We start from the raw sequence: 23,635 nt of genomic DNA, 5'->3' as shown, positions 1-23,635 counted from the left end.
TAAAATTTCAAATTTTGCATTTTTAATGATTTCATCCGATTTTTGCTTTTCACAAATTCATTCTTCTGCCTCAAAAGCAAAAGAAGAATGCAACAGCAAAAAAGGTGGGTAGTCAAGTTGCAAATAGTTTTATACACGTCTCAAATTCGCTGCCAAATACGCTCGCCCTGCTGCTCCACAGCATAAATGATAATTAAGATGCTTTGCTGGTCGCTACACTGGCATTATTTCGAAGTAATTAAAAGGAAAGCTCACATACTTCGAACGCTTTCACCGCAAAATGATTATGTGCGCAAATATGTATGGATCCTGTTTACTCATTACACCTTTTTTGGTTTTTCAGACATGCTGAACTGCTGTTGGTGCCGTCGTCCTGTGCCCGAGAATGCGCCCGAGTTTCTCACCACCACCGATGGACCGCGTTACTGCTCCGAATCGTGCTTCACGCAATCACGACGCGCCTCCTTTAAGAAAGCCAAAACTTGTGATTGGTGCAAGCACGTGCGGCATGCCATCAGTTATGTGGACTTTCAGGATGGTGCTTCGCAATTGCAATTTTGCTCGGATAAATGTCTGAATCAGTATAAAATGCAGATTTTCTGCAAGGAGACACAAGCGCATCTGGACATGAATCCGCATCTGCGTGAACAAGGTCTGGAAGCGGTTGCGTCCGGTAATGGCGCTGGTCTTATAACGCCCGACTTGTGGCTGCGCAATTGTCGTAGTCGTTCGGCATCGCCAGCTTCGACTATATCCGTTTCGCCAGGCCCACAAGGTGCCGCCGCGATTACACCGCAAAATGCTGGCATAGCCACTGGCTCTTCATCTTCACCAGCTTCTTCGGCAGCCTCAAATTTGGGGCACTCTACGGTGCCACCACCACATAAGCCCATGATCTCGGTGGCGCCTGTCTCGAAACTCATGTCGAAGAGTGTCGGCATGTTGAGCTCTGCAACGGCGCCAACATCGAATCGCGTCTCACCGAAACACAATCGCAAAAAGCGCCCATTGCGCTCCAGTTTTAGTGGCATCGCCAACGCACATACCGATTTATCTTCCACCTGCATGAAGGGAAATCATTTGACACGTGAGGGCAGTAGTTTGAGCGTCTCAGGCGCAGCTAATGCAAACAATTTGATGGGCAAGAGTAAATCAATGTTGAGCGGCAGCGGAAGCAACAGTTTGCGCACAAGTCCAGGCGTACATTTGCCAGTGCCTGGTGCGAGTGGAAGTTGCGGAAAGACAGGTGCATCTGTGTTAAACCAATTTGCGGGCTCAAGCGTACAAGATCTCCATATGAGCGTGCCACCATTGTCACCAATGATGGAGCAACAAAGTCCGTCCCATGTGCTGCCATCACACCCGTTAAGTGGCGCGCGTTGCGGTACAAATATACAACCGGCATTTTTCGCCACGACTACCGGCGGCCAACCACCTAACAATGCTGGACCACATCAACAAATACCACATGGCGCATACCCGCCACATCCGCCACCCTTTCTATCAAATCCTGGTGCGCCCACAGCACCTGGTTTACTGCCGCGTTTCTTCGGCGCCGGCGGTTTTCCTGCATTTCCGCTACCCCCGCATGTGGTGCAAACGCCACCTGACATGATGGGTGGTTTGGGACTTGGCGCCTTGCTCGGTGCGCCTCCACCGGTTACTGTAATGGTGCCATATCCCATAGTTATACCGCTACCTATACCCATACCGGTGCCACTGCCAGTGATGGACTTTTACAAGGCTTACTTGACCCCTGAAGAGCGCAGCAAACTAAAGGAAAAAGAAGCAAGTGAAGCCAAGAAAGATGCGCTAAGGTCAAGTACTGCGGATAAGGAGGCAGACGCTGAGGCTAGGTTAGAAAATAGTGATTGCGAACAAAAAATTGATGTTGGTGAAGAAACCGTCAACGAAGAGCCATTAGATTTCACTAAAACAAAGAACTGTATGCAGGCGCAACATATTGAGCACCAAAATGAAGAAATTGCTACGGTCTCTGTGCATTCGATTGAAGAATCTGCATCCAGTCTTAAACGCGCCTTGTCCGACGAGCACTTGACAACGACAACGTCATTATCACCGTCAACACCAGTCACCCCAACGACCAACACAACTACCACTACTGCCGTAACACCTTCGCCGGACCGTTCTCCCTGCTCTCCAGCCACATCTTGCAAGGCCACACATTGCATTGTACGTTCAGACGAAACGGGAGCAATCAGACGGGAACTAAGCGCAGATATAGATGAAGCTAGTGGTGCTATCGGTGATTGTGACGATGCTAAACAAAAATTACCGAAATTTAAGATAACGCGACTCCAAACGAAGCGCACACTCATACAAACCAAAGAAACCGCCAGCACGCCTACCACTTCGGCGGCGGAATGTAGCCGACCATTACGAAAGCGGAAACGCATAATCGATTGCGATTTTCAAAAGTTAGCTCTCAAAGAGTTGACGTCAGCGGACGGCGATGGCGAAGAAAACGCCGACTTGCATAGTGAGGAAGCCGATCTGAAGATGACAGGAACCAGTTTATCTACAATAGCGTGCAATAATAATAATACAAAAGCCCAAAGCAAAAAGTAGGGTTATGTTTTAAATATAGAAATAATTTTAGAATTCAATAAGTTCAAACTTAATATGGCTAAGAAAATAGCTTAAGTAAATATTGTTAGTGTTTAGTATATAATATAAGGGCTTAAACGTATATTCTAATAAAATATCACATTTCAAGGAGGGTATAAAAATCGCTTGAAACTGGTTATGTAGCTTCAAGCCAATATTTCGTTCTACTGTGAATTTAGCTTACCGAACCAAATAATGCTTTTGACATATTTCGGTTTACTTAATTATTTTAAGTTCAATGTACAATTAAAAAAGTCTTAAATGAATAAAAGAGTTCAATCTTTACACACTCTTGTTGAACGCACAGTAACGGTTGTTTTCTTGTCGTTGTTGTATTTGTAATATGAGTGGAAGTGTTTGATATACAGTTCTAAACCGGATATTTATGGCAGTATTTTCCCTTTTCTTATTCTGAATGCTTGCGGAAAACAGTTCACAATAGTATTGAGTACAAATAATTTTTAATAGGAGGGTTTTCTGCTTTGATTCTAAACCTTTAAATTATAAAAAAAAATTTATTAAATACAAAAAAATATATATAAAAACAAAATCGGTTTAGTATTTCGGTACGAAATCCAAACAATAATTTATTAACTTTTCCAACGGTATGGCCACACCAACAAGTCAATTGGAAATGTCATACCACTTTGCGACAAAGCGCAAAAATTGCGAAATTTGCATATGAAAAGTTCCGCTGTATGTTAAACAATTTAAGTTGCGAATATATTTGAATAAAACAAATTATTTCTCAAATATGAGCGAGGAAGTAAATACTGAAGATGTGCTGCGCATATTGGTGGCAACTGACAATCACTTGGGCTATGCAGAGAAAAATGCGGTGCGCGGTAAGTATTTCGATTTTGAAGTCAGCAATTAAAAAAACTGCTTCGCTACTCTTAGGAGACGATAGCTTTGTAACTTTTGAGGAAATACTACAACTGGCTGTGCAGGAAGATGTTGACTTCATTTTGCTCGGCGGCGATTTATTTCATGATGCAGTTCCCAGCCAGAACACATTGCACAAGTAAGTTTTAAGCTGTTTAAGCCATATTTGCAGGTTTATTTAATTTTTTCCAATTGCAAAGCTGCATGAAATTACTACGACGTTACACATTTGGTGACAAACCGATTAGCATTGAAATGCTTAGTGATCAGTCGGTGAATTTCCACAATGCCACCAATGAGACAGTCAACTACGAGGATCCAAATCTTAATATAGCTATACCAGTATTTTCTATTCATGGCAACCATGATGATCCCAGCGGTTTTGGACAACTTAGCTCACTTGATTTGCTTTCGACAACGGGATTAATAAACTATTTTGGACGCTGGACCGATCTCACAAAAGTAACCATTAGTCCATTACTTTTGCGCAAAGGTGAAACACAATTAGCATTGTATGGACTGAGTCACATACACGATGCACGTTTGCGACGACTATTTGAGGATTTTAAAGTTAATATTGCGTGTCCGGGACCCGAGGAAGGAGAGTGGTTCCACTTGATGGTTTTGCATCAGAATCATGCTGATCGCGGCCCAAAAAGTAATATTCCAGAAGAATTGCTACCTGAGTTTTTGCATTTGGTTATTTGGGGTCATGAACACGATTGCCATATAAATCCTAATTTTAATGCGACACGTAATTTTTACGTTAGTCAACCGGGATCATCTGTTGCTACTTCGCTAGCTGAGGGTGAAGCGCTAAAGAAATATGTAGGCTTATTGGAAATACATAAAACGCGTTTCCAAATGAAACCGCTACCATTACAAACCGTACGTCCATTTGTTTTCGATTCGGTCGATTTGTCTCAAATGACGGATGAACTAAAGTTGGATGAAGGAGATGTGCAAAATAAGGTTATGGCTATGGCAACGCAGCGTGTTCAAAATATGATAACAAAAGCAAAGGAGCAATTCACCGGACATCCAAAACAACCGCAATTGCCGCTTATACGCCTGCGAATACTCTTCTCAAATGAGGAGCAAATGTTTAATGCAATACGCTTCGGCCAGTCGTACAATGAGCAGGTAATATTTGAAAGATTAAAAAAAAAAAAATTAAATAAAAAATTGAAATAACTTGGACCAATCACAGGTAGCTAATCCAGCAGATATGGTACATTTCAAAAAAGTGGTAAAGCGTGCTAAGGGCGAGCATTCGGACTATGACAATGAAGCTTTGCGTAGTGCCTTAGATAATATTCAAGTTGTAAGTTGGCTTTGAAATGTAATAGTACGGGTGTATTGAACTGTATACGCTTGATCCCTAGGATGTGGGCAGTGAAATGAAAATCGAGAACTTCATTGAGCGATATTTTCAAGAAATTCCAGCCAAACGTCGTTTAAAAATTCTATCACCACAAATCTTGGCAGAAATGTGCAATCGTATCGTGGAAAAGGGAGACGTAACCGCGGCTGATGGTATTATGAAGTACTTATTTGCACAGCCATTCACTTTAAATCGATTTTGTACATAATTACTCTCTTCCCTAAAGACACTGCAAAGAAAGAGCTTTGGAGCATCTGTTGGAGACCCTACCAGCTGATGACGAAATCGAAGAATCGTTGGATGCCTTCAATTCACAACTATCTCTCGACGATGTACTAAAAAGTTTGGATAAAACTGACTCAAAAGTGAAAGCCAATACAAGTAGCTTTTCCTCAGCCTCTACACTTAGCAAGAGCAGGCAATCAACGCAAGTGAAGGGCAAGTCGACTGCATTAAACACCAATAACAGCGACAGTGATGATGAACCATTCGTAAAGAAAACGCCTAAACAGCAAACAAAAGCATCCAAGAACTTTTTCTTGGACGACAGTGATGATAGCGATTTAGAAGCTGCACCTCAGTCGACTAAAGTTACAAAAGCTGCACGTGGAAGAAAAACCACGAAAGCTGAGACTAGTACAAAAACAACTGCTGGCCGGGGCCGTGGTAGGGGACGTGGGCGAGGCGCTGCGGCGGCACCAACACGGTCCACACGACAAGCTTTGGATGTATCGGTAAACTCCACGGTAAGTCTCCTTCTGTTTGTATAATCAAAAAAAAGTATAAATATTTCTTATACATTATAGCGTTCCTCACTATTGGAGTCTTTGGCGAATGCGCGTGCAAAGCGTGGCACCAAAGATGCCCACGTTATCGATATATCCGACTCGGAGTAATTTGCTTTGTTTCCTCATTATTTATTGGCAGTGCACAGCAAAACAAATTACATTGAAGTACAATAAATTTGAATAAATTGTTACTTGTTTAAGCTTCTATTGCACAGGTTCTTTGTCGTTTTCCTTGACCACTGCAAATTTTATCAAAACTTGTTTTTTTTTCTACTTTTATATTTCAAATAAACAATTTGGACTTTATTTAATATAATTGGTTTTTCTCTCATTTCAAGTAATATTTTTATTTTTTTTTTCATTTTCAATATTTACCCATAACATTGGTGGTTACTTTATGTTGTCAGCTTTTTGTGAATTAAGTTCCAAACTTCTATGTACAGTAAGTACTAATGAATGAAAATGTGTGTGCATAGGTTGTGAACGTGTACACCGTCTGGTGCTCTAATGGCCTTGGAAATATACATATGTAGTTCATAGCATCTTCCTTCATTCAGTTGTATAAATCCCATAAAGCAACCTGCCCATCGGTGCCTGCGGACGCCATAATGCGCGCATTCCACATTGACACTTTCCCTTCTGAATATGCGATATCCATAATGCCGCCCCCACCGGCAGTTTTATGTTCAGTCAACACCGCAAGTGGGCGCAAACTTTTCCAAGAGAAGATGCGCACACGACCATCCCAACCGCCGCTCGCAAATACTTTCTGATCATCTCGTATGCGTATGCAGTTAATGCCGGCATTTTTGATGCCGATATCGTTGGCTCTTTGCAATTGCATTGATTGTCGTTGATACGTAATGGCGGTGAGTTTGTCATCTGCGGTTATAAATTACAAAATGCAAATAATATTTAAAGTGAATAAGCGACGTTTTCTAAAATTAAACTCACTAGGTCCTCCAACAATGCCCCGATTAGTTTGTGGATCGTAATCGATTGCCATTGGTTCGGGATCCAACTGTAACAAATCTATAATGACGCCCGAACTTAAATCCCATGTCAGAAAATGACCGGATTCATAGCCGGCGAGCAGGAATAACTGTGAAGCACTTTCGAAAGGTTTGAAACAAGATACGCTCCCCAATTTTGGCAATTGTGGATCGTCCGGCACAAGCATTTGTGATGGCGCAGCAACATCGTCATTCACATGCAGCACACCAATAGAATTTTCATCACAAGGATAGAAAAGTAGCGGTCCACCGCTGCCCTCAGGCGGTGTATACAATGCAGTACGGCAGAATGCATTGAAATTGGCTTCAATGTTGCGTTCGCGCACATATCCACTATTCGACATTGTCCACAAAGTAACTCTGCCACCTTTTTCCTGCGTAATCAGCGTATCGTCGGTATGGTGAAGACTAGTTATAGGCTGTTGGCCAACTTCAAAATGCAATGCGGAACGATTTGTCTGTAATTGCACATATTTTAGGTTATATCAAAATTCATTAGTATTTGGTTAGTTTTTGGGTACACCTGCAAATCCCACAAGAAAACGCTACCCTTAAGGGTGCCGGCCAACAAGCGATCGCAGTGATGAAAGCAAATGGAATTCACCGGTCCCATCTCCGGGCAGCGCAGCGTAAAAACTGGATCAGGCGGCAAAACGGCCATGGCGTTGCAAACAATTTGCCTTTAAATCAGTATGAAAAGAAATCAAATTATACACTTTTGCAGTTGACACATTTAGCAGTTATATTGTGCTATCACAATTATGTTAAAACGCAATTCAATTTGCTGGAAAAACTAAGCATCAATATCAAAATATTAAAAACACGCCCAGCTGGCAAACGACAGAACAACAACAGCAAATTGTCAACGAAACCGCCTGATATAGAATGAGGATTGACATAATTAAATAAAAACAGAAAGTGAACACAGAGCATAATCGCAACAAAAACAAATGAGAGCAAAGCGGAATATGGCTAAATTATATTAATTCTTAACGAAGCTGGCAACACTCCAGTGCAATTGGTGGATTTTTTGACAATATTACGGAATTTGTGGAGTTTAACGGAAATGGCGGAGCTAAAGTAACGTTATTTGTGACAGCTTTCAAAATGGCGTTTTTGCAAGAAAGTGAATTATAAGTGAATTGTAAGATATTCTGTGCAGTTTCAGTTCGTAAAAATATATTAATTTAATAAGTGAAAATACTTTTTTTGGTGTACATTCTATGTGAATTTAGTGTGGTGAAGTTAAAAAATCATGTACTAATGTTTTTGCCAAGGAAGAGAGAGGAAACTGCAGTGCGGCCGCATTACGGCTTCCTGGGCTTCCTGGTGTTTGCAAAGCGTTGGATACGGTTATCTGAATATTGGTGGTAGCAGAATGCGCGGTGTTTGCAAAGCTTTGGTTGGGGATATTCATATAGTATGAATATTACATGTTAGCGCAGAAATTGTGGTGAGTTCATTTTTCATGCATTCCATTCCATTCTTATTTTAAGTATTGCATATGGTAAACATATACACATACATATGTACATATGATATTTTTTATGTTTTTGCGAAAGATTGCTTAGGCTTTCAATTAAGCCAGCATAATTTGAACATGTGCTCATATACTTTATAAAATTTTAGCAATTTCGTTTGAATGAGAATTAAAGCAAATTTTAGGCACACAGTTTTTGAATTAGAGTTTTGCCTTTCGTTAAGTAAGTTTGGATGAAAGATGATAATTAATAATCAAAAAGGGAAAGTGGATTTATGCATTCTATTGAATTTAAGGACAAAATTTATGGTACTAAATATTTAAATGCTGAATATATTAAGAAAAAATTATTATTTCTCGGATTTTAGTAAGGGCAGTCATGATTTCGTGGTATGCTATAAATACTCTTAAGTTGAAAGTAAAGGTTATGGATACAATGAAATAAAATTATATTTTTGTTTTCAACTCATGGATACCTTTATAAAATCTGCATAAGGAATAAACATGAATAAAAATTTCATATAATTTAAATGTTCAGCGAATGATTCAGAACAATATTATTTGCCTTATGATATCAATGAAGTAATACTTCAATTCTTGAGTAGTGTAAAATAGGAAGATCTGCAGATCAAAGTTCTAAAATAGTAGGTTTTCGCTTTTTTCGACTGCAAATAGTTGATTTTGTAAAAAGAAGTATATTACTGTACTGCGTCCTGAAATTCCCTATAAAATAAATATAACTAAAATGCTGCCAAAGTTTTTTTTTTACCGACTACCATTACGAATCCACTACTGCCGGACGCTACAGCCTCTAACAAAAATGAATTGCGTACGCCTGTACAACCGTTTAGTTACGAAAAAACTTTATTCAGCAATTTTTACCACATTGTATGTATGTATATATTGTGGGCAGTCAAAAAATTCTACTAATTCCTATTATTCACGATTTCGATTGAATTGCAATCGACAAACCTCTTATAAAATGAAAAATAGTTGTTGAAATCTGAAAAGGACCTGAAAATTCATAGAAAAACCTGTGCCGCAGCATAATATCAGAAATATATGCATATCACATTATTTCTGATTGTGTGTGTCTAAGTGGATCGTTTGATTTTGTGGCAGATACCACATAATTTATGACTTCGTTAGGTTAACAAGCAAATATGTTAATCTCTTTTGCACCTTTTTGCCACATTCTGCGCTACCTACTTCACTTCTGAAAGAGCATTTTTTACCTATATGCGATATATTGCCCGAAAGCAGTTGACCCATTTCAAACTGCTTAATAATGTTGAGCGAACGGTTAGGAAATTACACTTAATATTGACTAACAGTCTAAATATGTGATCACATGGCAACAGAATTAATAGAAAACCGGTAAAAATATAAATAAAATGTTGCAAAAACCGAAAGGAAGGAAGGAAGGTGTTCAAGTTGAATAATTTATTCAAAAATGTGCAGAATTTTTTTTTTTTTAACTGCAGCGTGTTTAAACTTTGAGGTTCACCTCCTGAGATATTGCACATCCTTCGAGTACAGCTTTTTTTTTTTTGACATTTAGTATACCCTATTTTTTAGGGTAATGCTTTAAGTCCAGACAGTACTGAGGTATTTAGTCTTCTTCCTTGCTAAAAAAATTCGGTTTTTCTGGCTCAAGTCCATCTACATCAAACACACATAATGTTGTCATCGCCTTCTCAGAATCACTTCTACCAAAAATCTCTTGTTCAAGTTGTGTATGCCGCGTTTTACGCGTTCAGCAGTAAATCGCTTTTAATTTCCACTTAATCGAATTATTTGCTTGATTACTTTATTGTCGCCTTGCAAAAGAACGCAACGACACCTACTCATATGCTTGTATGTATGTATGTGACGTGCTATTGAAGTGGCGGTGCGGTATCCGCTTTTTTGCCACTGCATGTTGCATGCAACGAATGCTTTATGCAGTCGTTTTAGTTTTGTTGTCAACAATCACACTTTAATCGAATTTTGTCGCCTTTGCCCACCATTTCTAGAGCACGCTTGCTTGGCGATCTACCGATATATACCCATGTATGTATGTATGTATGTGCTGCTGACGTCTATTGACTAGACACACATTTAATTTGATTATTTGGTACAACATGTTGGCAATTTGTCGTACACGTTGCTGTCGCTGGCGGCAAGCTAACGGAAAAAATGTTAGCAATAAAGTGTAATTGAAATAAATTGATTGAATATGGACCCTGTAGGCCAAAATAATACGAAATAAAAATTTATAAATGACGAATAAGCGGACTTAAGAAAGGAACTGGAGGCGATTAAGAAGGGATGAGAAAGGAATGGAATTACGAAGAACTTCTTGGTTTTGAGTGAGATAAAATTTTGGATCATATAGAATCTTACAATCTCTCAACGGCGTCAGCAAGACATGTTACCAAGTTCATAGACATCAATCGATACCTTAGGAACTTCGCTTCTTGTAAAAAGATTTCACGTCTCTTCGTTTTTAGTTGATTTATATTATAATATAATAATTCTATTTTACTTGCTCACTCCTGCCACTGATATAACGGAAGATAGCGCTGCTCTCATGTGAATCCTGAAATCTTTGTGTCTAATGATTCTAAAGAACAGTTCATGTTGTTGGTCACAGCCGGCCTGGCATTCTGTGCAAATTACTTGCAATACGTTATGCTGCCACATAAAGTTTCCCACTCCACTTCTACCGCCTTTCACTTCACGCTTGACACTTGATTCACGCCTAATTGACGATGATGTCAAAAGTGATTGCAGCCGCAAGCTAGCCTCCCATTTAATATGCCATTATTGGCAACAAAATTGTAAATCAACGTTGTAGCGGGCGACAAGTGTCAGTGAAATTCCAACAAAATTGGTGGCAACACCAATAATTCAGGCGGACCGCAAATTGTTGCTGCTACTTGTTGTCAAGCATTGTAGCTGTCGTGGCAACTACTCACAGCTACTTTAACGCTGCATTCCTGTAAATTTGCAAATGAGTTGCATTAAAGTGGCTTTTAAGGGCCCCACTTAACCGTAAATGATTTACAACATTAATTCACGCAATTACGGCCGTATGATTCCTGTTATTGTGGCTGCGGCCTTTGTCGCAGACGACCACAGAAAAGATGGCTTAAAGTGCAGCGGTGAGAAAAAGGTCGGCATGCCAGCGCTGGCGCATGCAAATTTGCCTATCAAAGTGAACAAAGTATTTATTCGTTTGACATACTCACCAAACCTACACACTCATATGTACATGCATACTTAAATATCCGCTTGTAGTTAGTTTGTAGGTGTTTGGCATAACAACAGTACCAATGTCTTGCCCCCTCTAGCCGCCAATCCATTTACTTATCGCTTAAGTCCCGTGGTACGCCATTGTCTCGACTGGCTGCTGTGCTGTTCGCTTGTCAACACAGCGCAATTGGTGCATCTGATCGACCACCTAACCGCCTCAGCGTCCGTCTGCTCAGTGGCCTGCACTGTGTACGCATCCCGTTGTGCTGCGCCGCTTTCGTTCGACACAATGACAATCGGCTTTGACAGCTCAATGGAGCTGAAATTATTGTGAAGCCAAAAATTAAGTCAAGTATCATCAACGCGCACGACCAACACGAGCAACAACAACACGCGTATGTTTGCATCCAAATCAGGTGTTTGTGTGAGTTTGTGGGTGCGGTTGTTAACCAGTCAAGCATGTACCGCTGATGTCCACATTTTGATACTAAATATTTCGCACTGTCCGTCCATATGTTCGTATATATAGGTATTTGTTGCTGCTATGGTAATGACTCTTTAGTTTCACGGCTAAGTGTCAGGCCATGGCTTAGCTTGACAAATTTTGTGCGTGGAACAACTTCAATATTCTCCTTTCTCTCGCTCCCTTCTTCATCAAGCTGTTTGCAGCGCTGCTTATGGCATTTTCGGTATTTTCTACGGTTATTACTCTAAATAAAATTGTTTTGACACTTCTGTTTTAGCGCCCACCGTCTGTGTGTATGTGCGTAGTGAAGCATCAAATTTGCTGGAAGGTGTTTAGAAGCATGTGAATTTGACACTTGCAAACCGCCTGTCAACTGTCAGTGGGAGAATGTGTCAGTGATATGTTTAGGATTAAGTGAAAGTGAACGGGCTCATCTGATTAATACCGGTGCGCAGTGATTGGCGTGTTAAGCACGCAGACCGTGCTACAAAAAATATTTAAGGAATTAAGGCATATACGAAAAAGCTTGTTATTCTACGAAATTTTAAGCTCAAGATTACTTTTCATTAGAATTGTGATAATTTGGAATATAATTCCCACGGCAGAGATTTCCATACGCAGCACATAACCGATTCTCAAGAGGCTTCGCTAATAAATTATTGCCAAAGCTGAAGAACTAAATAAAAAATTTGTGATAAATGTGAGAAGAGGAGGGAAGCCACAGCATAATTTTTCACATGGTGTATATCAGCTTCAAGTGTACTGTATAGCGACCAAAGTAAACAAACTATAGCCCCAGTGGGTTGTATAAGATCTCAAAAAAAAGTTTCAATAACAAAAAGAAACAAAAAAAAAAAAATTGAAATTAACAGCAACTAAGAAACTATAAAACCCTTCAAAGGTGGATTTTTTATATCATAAAAATGTATAAAATGAACTTTATCTTGAATTGGATGATTGTCATTATTGTAGCCACTGAGTGGTAATGTTCATCGAAGTAATGTAACGGTAGACCAAGAAACGAGTTGTTTCACTGGGGTCGGATCAGAGCGAGAAGGATGCTGAATGAGTGGTTTTCGTTAGGCATGCAAAGAGATGGTTATTGAGTTCGATTTTGGATAAGTAGGAGTTTAACCTGCTATAGTATCCAGAACGAAGTTGTGCAAGGGTCACTGTAGATTCTGGTGGCAACTCGAGCTTTACGTCTGGATGGTGGTTTGCCATTCGCTGAAAGGCAGTTGGTGGAGGTTTTAATAGCTCCAATGTGAATGGCGGTCAGTGCGTGTCTAAACTGAGTTGCGTCCGACGTCGTATCAATTTCGTCCCCATACTCAAGGATGAGCCCCTTGATGTTCTTTGAAGGCTGCTCCGTTTAAAGTAGATGACTGCAAGGACAGCTTCTGCGAAAACACCCAAGAAGAAACTTTTAGAAAAAGGGTTCGTTATGTTCCTTAACCGTAAGCATACGGACTTCGCTGCGTAGTTGTTCGGCCGGTGATATCAAGAGAGCTACTGCGATATATCGGAATGCAGTGCAATGACATGTCTGAAGCGTTTCACTACATCCCGCCGGTAATATTCCTACAGCATAATTTAAGACCAGACGGGGTATTGCCAACAAGGTTGCTCTGCCTTTAAATCATGAACTGCCGGGTAACGACTTGAGGATTTTTTTCGTGACTGTAACTTAGCAGTTATCGCAATCGTTTAAGAAGTGAAGGAGCAGAGACTGTTGAGTGTTACAAATAAAATGTTAGAATTATTGATAGGGGGCCTTCGATTGTAATATTAATATCCAGCCTGTATGCCTTCGTTCAGTAATAAGATACCTATACAATTTCCAAAGCTGTCCTAACCTTTCGGTAGACGAGTCACAGTTTGCTTAACTTTAATTGGCTGCCGACAGATTGTTATCAGATTACTCACTTTAAGATTTTAGCATAACAAAGCAAGCTTTGTTTCTATAAGATTGATCATCCAAACTTAAAAAAAAAAAATATTAAAAAAATTGCAAAATATCATAACGAAAATCTTTTTGCGAAAGCTCGCAAGAAATATYCATTTACTATCAGACAATAATAGTCCTCACCCCAGAACACACACACCCAGGGTGCAACCACAGCTAACAATTGTTATATAAGCAACAGTCATATGCATATGCGCGCGTACCCCCCATCAATCTCTAGCCAAATTGAGTTATTGTCAATGGCATTGTTCAGTCTCAATTAGCATTGCCAACAACAAGTCAATGAGCCGCAAAAAAAAATATACATATGTATATACTCACGCCCGACAAAACCACACATTGCAACAATTTGTCAAAATGACAGCTATAAATCGATCATAAAATACTAAAGTGACATTACAACCTCGTACAGCAAGTGACGCTGACAGTTGGGTCGAACCGGGTTGGGTGTGAAAACAGCACTATTGCAGCTGCTGCCACACTTTGGTAGCAGGGGTGGAGCGTCAAGGCGGCGACAATGAAATTTATTGACAATTTAGGCGAACTGTCAAACTGACTGACAAGTGCAGCCGAACAGCTGGACATGCTTGTGACGGACCGATAGCCGAGAGGTGACTTGGTGTGTATTAGGCCGATACATTGCAACAAACAAACACAGCAATGGGCGCAGCAGGCGTGCGCAGCAATCGGCGCAAGGCAACAGCGGGCGTTTGAAAAAGCGCAGTACAACAGCAACAAAGACAACGGCAAAGTCGCATTGCCAGCTTGAACAGTGTAAAATGAATATGTATGCAACATGTCAATCAGACACTTAGCATGATGTATAGACACATGTTGCAACAGCAAGTGCAGGGAAACTGCGGGCCGTCCGAAGGTGTGCTCGTGCGCACATAAAATATGCACAATTAACTGAATAATATTCAAATTTAGCTATTTGCAAATTCAACACCACCGGCGGCTACGCTTGGCCGTGAGTAGCGCTCTTGGGGCTTCACCTGACTGGGCCGTAGCGCTTGGGTAGCGCTCATAGCGGCGCAAAGGTAGGGAGCAGCAGCTGAAATAGGCAGAAAGTGTGAAAGTACTCAGGTACTGGCTGATTTTTTTATTTGACCATTTTTACTTGAAGATAAATGATTCGTGATTAGCATTAGTCGGGTACTATTTGTCAAAGGTTCAAGCGGGCTACTGTGGATCGCATTTTATCCATCACAGCAATTCGCTCACTTTTGTTCTGGAAATTTTGATGTGAAAGATGCACCTTGCTCTGGTTCACCAATCGTTGAAAAAGTCGATGAAATTATGGAAAAGATTGACCAGGACCGTCACATAAGCAGCCATGACATCGCTAAGGAACTTAACACTCATCATCAAACGGTTTTGAATCATTTAAAAAAGGCTGGCTACAAAAGGAAGCTCGATTTTTGCGTACCACATGAATTGTGTGTGGAAAATTTAATGGACCGAATTAACATCTGCGATTCTTTGCTGAAACGAAATGAAATCGAACCATTTCTGAAGCGAATGGTAACAGAAGATGATAAGCGAAACAAATACGACAAGAATGTGCGAAGAAGATCATGGTCCAAGTGTGATGAAGCTCGACAAATGGTCGCAAAGCCAGGCTTGATGCCTCGAAAGGTTATGCTGAGTGTTTGGTAGGATTGGAAAGGAGTCATTCGCTATGAGCTACTCCAGCCTGGTCGAACGGTTGATTGTACATTTTACTTTCAACAACTGATGAGTTTGAAGCAAGCAGTCGAAAACAAACGGCCAGCAGAAAAGGCTTCGTCTTCCATCAGGGCAACGCTAGACCACAAACATCTTTCAACACTCGACAAAAGCTGCGAGAGCTTGTCTGGGTTGTCTTTGATGCATCCATCACATAGCGCTGACTTTACACCATCGGACTAGCATTTGCTTCGGTCAATGCAGAACTTCCTTAATAGTGTTAAGTTGGCTTCAAGAGAAAATTACTTGGCGCAGTTTTTCGCGTAGAAACCAAAAAAGTTCTACACTGATGGAATAATGTCTCTAATGCCAAAAAGTGGTCGATCAAAATGGTACATATTCGGTTTATTAAAATATAATTCAAGTAACAATATTCATTATAAATATAAAAAAAGCTGAAGTTTGATCACAAATACGAAAAGACTTTTTCGCCTACCCAATATTGTATTTAATTATTACTATTTTTATTTTTTCCTGCCCTCAATTTTATTTATTTACTGATATTATTTTCCTAACCTCAAAAAGGAATGCCAACTTCTTGTAACTGTTAAAGTCATCAACTGATTTATGAACTCGCCACTTTGAAACTATTTTATTAACATTCCAAAAAAACATAACTACAAAATACTTACCAGTTACTAAAAATATGTATATCTGCCACTTGGTCGTCGTTAGCGCACTTCATGACACCGCCAACAGCACCAAAGTCGCTAACAGCGTGTTTTTCGTGCCTGCGGCAACAACCTTGTTAGGCGCGTTTTGAGTGGCAACTCAAGGCGTTTAAGTGTTGCGGTGCCAGCCCACATTGCAAAGCGCATTTTTCAACCGAATACCGTTTATTATGTTTTTCTTAGATTTTTCGGGCGCGAATTGAAAATTGCTAAAGACATTTCCACAACCTTTTTGTACGAAAATTATTGTTATTATTATTTTTTATAGGTGCTCGCACTTAATCCATTCATATTGATTGAGTGTGTTGATGTCGAAATCGAATAAATCCAATAAAAGCAATAACGCGTATAATTCCTCGGCAAAAAAAGTGAGCTTGTACTTAAATTGGCTGGCGTTTATCTTAATAGCAGCGTGCAACAGATGCAGTGGAGCGCGTAATATGATAGAACGAACAAGTCATAAAAGTTGTATTCCTTCTACATATGTATGCATGTGTGTAGTCATCGGCTAACGCATTTGCATGCGTGCAATATTTGCACTGCTGAACTTGTGTGTGCGCAAAACGCTTCAAAGCACACTTGGTTGCTGCGCATGCGCAAATATACATACACAAATGTGTATTATATTCATCTATGGACGCATGCGCAAAGTAAGCACAAAACTTACGTATACGTGCAACCTCTTAGCCTTTACATAATCTTTGAGTGGTGTTTGGCGCACTCTGGATTCCTTCATTCATGCGTTTGCCTGTGTGCTCATACATACATATATTCATTCATTACAGCAATTTAATTAACTTAAATTTTCGTGTATTTAAATTGCCCACTGCCGTTCATGAGTTATTTTTGCGGTCGTTGCATGCTTGCAGCTGCCAGCCTCTCCTCTTGGTAGTTTGTGCAAAAGTTATCAAAATGTCATTGATTACTTCAGCACATATTTCCCCTCAACGATTTTTTATTATTATGCTTTTATGTTCGTGCGTTTGCCAAATGTATCTAATATGTTTGCGGTACATACAGACCGGCTGCCAAACTTGCCACAACAGTCAGCTATAAAGTATATCTATAGTGTTGTTGTCTTCATAGACGCTTTTGCGCTGTTTTCAGCTGCAAATGCCGCCATCACCGTTACAGTTCATATATTTAATTATATATATACATAGTATATACATTTTGTTTGCGCCGAAATTAAATATTTTTCAAAAAAATATGCTGGGGTTTGTTGCACATAAACTTCTTTGCCGTTGCACTGGTTCGTTTGCCACTGCTCAAGTTTGTAGGTAAAGGCAAATTGTTTAGCTTCCAAGCCGTTGCAAGCGAAAGCTTATCAAAGTTTTTGTGGCAAGTAAGAGTTCACGAACATCTTGTCATACTTTTTTTTTATTAAAATTTCCTATTAGCATTAAGTGGTGCCGTAAATTGGGCCTTAACCCCCCATAATGTTGCAGACTTGCACCATTTGCTCTATTATTTGCATAAGAATTGTTATTATAATGACTTGTTTGGCGCCAGTAATGAGATCATAATAGTAGTAATTTAAAAATACCGTTATAAAAGCTTGCTGAACTTGTTTGGTTGCCGTTTTCATACCACACGTCTTGTTTAATATATTATATATACGAGGTAGTCGAAAAAATCTTCTCGTATTTTTAATCAAAATTTAACTTATTTAAAATATGGCGAATTTTTTCTATATTTTCACTCGTTTTTGAACAACTATAGCTTCCAACTTCCATGAAATTAATTTTTTGTTTTGGTTATATGAAGTTTAAAATCTCACCTTCCCTACACTATATGGTATGACACAATATGATTGGTAGTACAAGAGATATAGCTACAACTGCAACGACATTTACGAAAAGAATTTTTCGACTAACCGATATATTGGTTAACCGTTTAACCGCCACTGAGCAGCTACAATGCCTTTGTTTTTAATGTTACACTCTGTGGCGATATTCGTACTATTTAAGAATACATAATTTTTCAGATGAACACACAAGTAGAAATCATGGCAACCATATAATTCCAAGACGCATAACTCAATGAAAATATCAAATGTTTCTCTTTAACAAGAGCCAAAAACGCTCGAAGGTTACGGCTCTAGACTGGAATACCCCTTTAATAAGCTATAGACGTATAACTCCTTATGAAAAAGTGCCTTCAAAATCTTTATACGCGCCCGTACGCGCTGTGTCTACGTATGAAGAAGCAAATTATGGGTTGCATCACTGCTCAAAAGTCGTGAACTGCGTAATGTGTTGTGATTTTTTTGCATCACAAAGACCAAACCAGCGGTTTAGCTATTTATATTTGCTCTTAAAAAATCTTCACGCGTAAAAATGTAAATTTAAAGTTATCCGCATAACATGTGGCAACACGGTTATGAAATTTGCAGCACCCATGGCCTGATAGTTTTACTTTTTATATTAATTCGCCTACAAAAAATTCATATTTTTCAATATTTTGACATTTACATTAGCTCATGCTAATTGGCAATTTGCTTGATACTTGCTGAAGAAATCATAACGAAAACTGTAAAGTTGATAGCAAAAAGTGCGTTTGGCAATTTACTGTAATTTAATGAGCTTTACCAAAAGTGCGTCAAGTCAGTTGCTTGTTTTTTCGTTCGTTAATAAATAGCAGAACTTTAGTTCTCGTTATGTTTTAATATTAAAATTATTATAGATATTTTTAAGGTACTACACACTATTTAGCTCTTTAACTCGTGTTATTTTCACCAGCAATAACATATATTGAAGAGGAAACACGGTAGTGGTTGTCTAAAACTTCGCACGGTATCGAACGGCTTGGAAAGATCCTTCCTCGCATTTTTTTGCGCAGATTGTTAGGTCTCTCTCCTTGCAGATTGGACAGAGCATTTCGGACATTTGAATAGCTCGGCCAGCAATCCACCGGCCCCCGCCTCTTTGTTGCTCTTCAGGCGGGTAATTGCTATTCGAACTTCTTCATGGTTCGACAATGGAAAGTCTGCTCCATCGTCATCGCTTGGGGAGCGATCTGGTCACTGGCTTTTCGATAAGGAGGCAGCGAGGTAGTTTGTTGAAATTTCTTTTGTAGGAATCTAGTTGTAGAGAAAACCCTATTTCGGACACGGCGAAGTCGATCAGCCTCAACGCATTTGGGGATGTTCATCGTAGAGGCTGAATTTACCGATAATTGTGCCAAAGCTCCCTTCTCTCATAGGTGCGCTCCAAACGCTCATAGAAGATATTTTTGATCACATCGTCCTTCTCTTCGGTCGGGGCATGAACGCAAATCAGCGATATGTTGAAAACTTCACTTTCCTCCGGGATGAATTCCAGGACTTGGCGACGGAGTCTTCTCCCTTCAAGAATACACCTCACACCGAATTTACGCTTCTTTATATAGCCACTATAGTAAATTCCAAAAGGATGTACTCGTCTCAGTCCTTTTACCGACAGCTGGGCAGTTTCACTTCGCCAATTAAGAAACTGTGCATTCGAGGTGTACGTTCTTAAATCGTAATCCTTAATACGTTTGCCGTGGTGAACATCAAAGGGTCTCTCGAGGCTGTTGTGTCCTTTTCATTGGGAGTGTTTTTTGATATGGCCGGTCGCAAAGCCAGCGCACAACCCTGGGCAGGGATATTTCTCCTTCTCAATTTAGCTCGACTTTAAAACGATGTTCTTTGGCTACCCAGAGTATATTTGCAAGTAGTGAGCTGCTTGAATGGCGCTCAGAGAACTTTCCTCACTTAGGTGGACTTCTGCACACACATCCTCCACTATATTATCTACTTTTCTCATATAATTTTCATATGCAAATTACTACATTTCGCCTTTGATTTGTGCCCGCCCGTTGCCTGCCCAGTTCATGCCATCTCTATAATCAAGACAATCATTATCACCACGTATCATCAGTGGAAACTTGTAGGCATACAAAAGCAATCACAGCAATCGCCACCAATTAGTCAATTTAATTCACAATCACAGGACAGCGCAAAAAAACGACACAATCAACTACTTACATATATACAAAGACATAATACGTACGAAGTTATACAATGGCAAAATGGTGTATGAAAAAATGCTTTCAATGAATACCGCTCACACCTCCCATTTATGTGCGCCATTCAATTACCGTAATTAATGAATTTGCTCGGTATGCTTGTAATTTGCGCATGCGCAATTGCAACTTACTTATATACTATATGTGGCATGCAACGTGGCGCATGTGCTTTGTCACTCATTGTATGGCAAATTTGTGGTTGGCTATAATTATGGCGCGGCTGATCAATGTTGGTAAGATTGTTGATCTTGTTTGGCACTGCTTCAATAATTATGGTTTTTACTTTGCCCGCCAATGAGGGATTTCTGATCGGTTATGCTTGATTGAATGGAAGAATGACAACAAAAACAGTATGTGATTGAATTGCCGGGTAGTTTCCTCTTAAAGAGTTAATTACGGCTTGATCACAGGATTTTAAGCAATTAAATGGTCAAGTCTTACTATTTGAAGATTAAGTTTTTTATAAATATAGACTTCAACGTTTTGGATAATCGGTGAAATTTTACTGATTTTCTTGGTGGATTTCATCATATCCTTATCCTTAGATCAATTCCGTGAGTGCATTTTAAATATTGTGAGGTTCTTTAAAGGAGTTCGTTGGTCACATAAATAATTTAAATTTAAAATGTGATCTTTTTCAATACTAAAATCCCTTCAAGCATTCACTTTTTCACCAAAAATTACTGAAATTACATTTTAAACATATAATAATGAGTCCAACGGTCTCTGGTAACCAAATAGCTTCACTAATTCCACCTTTCGACTTTTTAAACTATTTGTCTCCAATTGCATTTGATCCAACTTGATATCCTTTAACACATTTTATATCTAATCTAAATCCCCTAGTGACACATGTCCCACCATTGACTGACACCTTGCGAATGATGGCAATTTGTCGACGCGGCAACGCGGCAACGCAACAACAATCATGTACAAATTCAATTTCAATGCTAATCCACGCGCACAGCCTTGGGTGGCCTTCCCCCTTATGCAGTAGATGAAATAGTAAGTACAATAGTGCCACACGCCAGTCTCATGCCAATTGGCATGGTGTGGCGGCTGTTCATGTAGTCCATTCAACGAACCGCGTTACTCGCACTGCAGTCGGGTGTTGCATGCAAATGAAGCTAAACGATTTGTGCGATGTCGTCGTCAATTTGTGTTGATTGTTGCGATTAATCTTCTGCCTTGGCGTTGGCGCCAATTCTCTATAAGTGCGACAGTCAAGTGTGAAAACCCTTTTGTATGCTATAGATAACTGCTATCGGCCACAAATCTAAAAAAAAAGCGTTGAAAAAAGTAAAGAAATATGTAAATTTTTTTTTGGTTAAGATGTATGCAGCTGGTTTGGAATAGTACACGTCCTGGACTGAGGCAATAATGTGGCGTGGTGTGTTTACTGAAGTTGCCTGCAATCTATTCCATTTTTAATGAAAACTAGAAATAATTGTGCAAATTTTAGGTTCACTAAAACGATAATGTTTGACCGCCGTGATTGGTTTTCATGCAACTACTGTTCCAAAAGTTCATAAAATGAATTTCATACATAAACAAGCTATTTGTAGTTATATAAACCGTAATGACAAGGTCAATAAACCTCAGAAAAACGCAAGAAATATTTTATTCTTTAAAAATTGTAGTCGCATCTGCTCCAAAAATTCATAAATCAAATATGTTCCACAAGTTCATAAAGTTCATTTCATACAAAAACAAGCTATTTGTATATAAACAGTAATAAGAAGGTTAATAACACTTCAGACAAACGCAAGATCAATTTTATTCTTTAAAATATCCAAAAATATAGATATAAACCTTACCCTTCAAATATAAATAACTCGCAAAATATTTTCACTTGCATCAAAAATTAAAAATGAGCAAAAATTCCTCAGATATGTTCAGTTACTCACTTAAAGCACTAAAGAACAAAAAAATATTCCTGAGTTTATGGACATACCAACTGGAAGATTCTCGAGTGGACAGACAGTATTGAAGGCGACGTAACCAAACTGGCCGCTTGTGGCTCAGCCTGCCTGCATTGTAACCGGAGTCAGAGCAATGCGACTAACCAGTTTTCGTCCGTGGTGGCATCGGCGGCTGTGGCGACGCGGTTAGAAAATAAATGTCAACTTGTCACCGCCAAAGTCATCAATCAAAAAGGCAATAATTGAGTAACAGAGTAACGACGGCGGGGCAGGACGCGACAGGCAGGACGCTGGGGAGTTGTTGAAGCTTGTGGTATTTATATTTGCACAGCGCGCCGGCGAAGAGTGTGGAATTGCAGACGTGCTACAAGTGAAACAACAGCAGTTAGTTGGAGTAAACAACACATCCGCAACAAAAAATAAAAAAAAAAAAAACGAAAAGCAAAAGCTGCCTGATTGAGTGTGCGGCATTTAAATGCCTACCACAGCAGACAACGCAGTAGAAAAAATGAAAATGGCAATGTCAACAAAGCGTTGGGATGGTGAGGCAACGCAGAACGCGAACTGGCAATGTGCAACAGCTGCAAAACTCTCGCCTTGGCGCAGTTGTTATTGTTGTTGGCGCTGCTGTTCTTAGCCCATTGTTCTTGACCGTCTGGTGCGCGCGCAAGTGCTTTGTCAGCGTTGACAAATAATGCAGCTGATTGGCCACGGCGTAAAGTACAATATGGCACCGCACCGCACCAAACAATGCCCAACACAACGCGGAGCACGCCTGCCGACGCAATGCGTCACACATGCGCGACGCGCCGCATAACAATGCGTGCCGCAGCATTTTTTTCAGGCATTCTTTTACTTGTCTTTTAGCGCTATTTGGACATTTTTCTTACTCGCGATTATTGTTGTTATGTCGTTGCAACGTCTTATTAAATTGTGCTGCGCATGCGCATACCACGCCGACAACGTAATTGTGCAATAAAAATTACAAATTTCAATGTTGCGACATTGTCTGACACCAAGCCAAGGTGCTACATTGTCATATGCTACACGTGCTGGCGGCAAATGTGGCAAGCATGCTTTGGAGTTGCAAGCAACTCGCCTAAAGCGATTTTTAGCACAAAGCATGCGTTGTTGCCTGGATTTCGTTAGCCGAGAGGAGAGTATCAAGTGTTTCCGTCGCTATTGACCTTTGTCCTTGATGACAATTTTATCTTTTTTATTTAAAGCTTTCAACTTGGTCAACCTAGACATATTTAACTATTGACCTGAAGAGAAATTAGCTCATTAGTCGACATTACGTTGAAGCATGCAGATATTGGTCAGTGGGTTTTTAGCGAGTTTCATGCCAGCTTGACGGCTATAATTTCGACATATCAACATACGATTGGAAAGAACATCTTCCTGCGGGGTTTCAGTT

At 39.8% G+C, this 23,635-nt stretch overlaps 3 protein-coding genes across 9 annotated transcripts in view; 2 read left to right on the top strand and 1 right to left on the bottom strand.

Moving 5' to 3' along the window:
• Positions 1 to 2,924, top strand: part of LOC108966634 (sine oculis-binding protein homolog) — a 34,887-nt gene extending 31,963 nt beyond the window's left edge. For all 7 annotated transcript variants that reach the window (XM_018929642.1, XM_018929639.1, XM_018929638.1 and 4 more), the window contains one exon: positions 344 to 2,924. In XM_018929642.1, the coding sequence (XP_018785187.1) occupies positions 344 to 2,589 (2,246 nt within the window). In that variant the 3' untranslated portion in view covers positions 2,590 to 2,924. The remainder of the gene's footprint in view (positions 1 to 343) is intronic.
• A 363-nt stretch (positions 2,925 to 3,287) lies between these two features.
• On the top strand, positions 3,288 to 6,001 carry LOC108966644 (double-strand break repair protein MRE11A). The gene is made up of 7 exons (XM_018929656.1): positions 3,288 to 3,473; positions 3,529 to 3,652; positions 3,714 to 4,656; positions 4,724 to 4,837; positions 4,899 to 5,059; positions 5,124 to 5,643; positions 5,704 to 6,001. Exons 1-7 carry the CDS (start codon positions 3,383 to 3,385, stop codon positions 5,791 to 5,793), a joined length of 2,043 nt encoding a protein of 680 aa, XP_018785201.1. The 5' UTR covers positions 3,288 to 3,382; the 3' UTR covers positions 5,794 to 6,001.
• A 44-nt stretch (positions 6,002 to 6,045) lies between these two features.
• On the bottom strand, positions 6,046 to 7,568 carry LOC108966645 (guanine nucleotide-binding protein subunit beta-like protein 1). Its single transcript, XM_018929657.1, has 3 exons — positions 7,222 to 7,568; positions 6,640 to 7,156; positions 6,046 to 6,567 (listed from the first exon to the last, which is right to left on the bottom strand). The coding sequence occupies exons 1-3, from the start codon at positions 7,357 to 7,359 to the stop codon at positions 6,239 to 6,241; spliced, it is 984 nt and encodes a 327-aa protein (XP_018785202.1). The 5' UTR covers positions 7,360 to 7,568; the 3' UTR covers positions 6,046 to 6,238.
• Positions 7,569 to 23,635: the final 16,067 nt, after the last annotated feature.

Source organism: Bactrocera latifrons, unplaced genomic scaffold (genome assembly GCF_001853355.1).
Source record: "Bactrocera latifrons isolate USDA-ARS-PBARC rearing strain unplaced genomic scaffold, ASM185335v1 scaffold_168, whole genome shotgun sequence".
Lineage (NCBI taxonomy): Eukaryota > Metazoa > Arthropoda > Insecta > Diptera > Tephritidae > Bactrocera > Bactrocera latifrons.
Note: the sequence above shows the minus strand (reverse complement) of the source record. Positions and strands in the feature narration are given on the sequence as shown.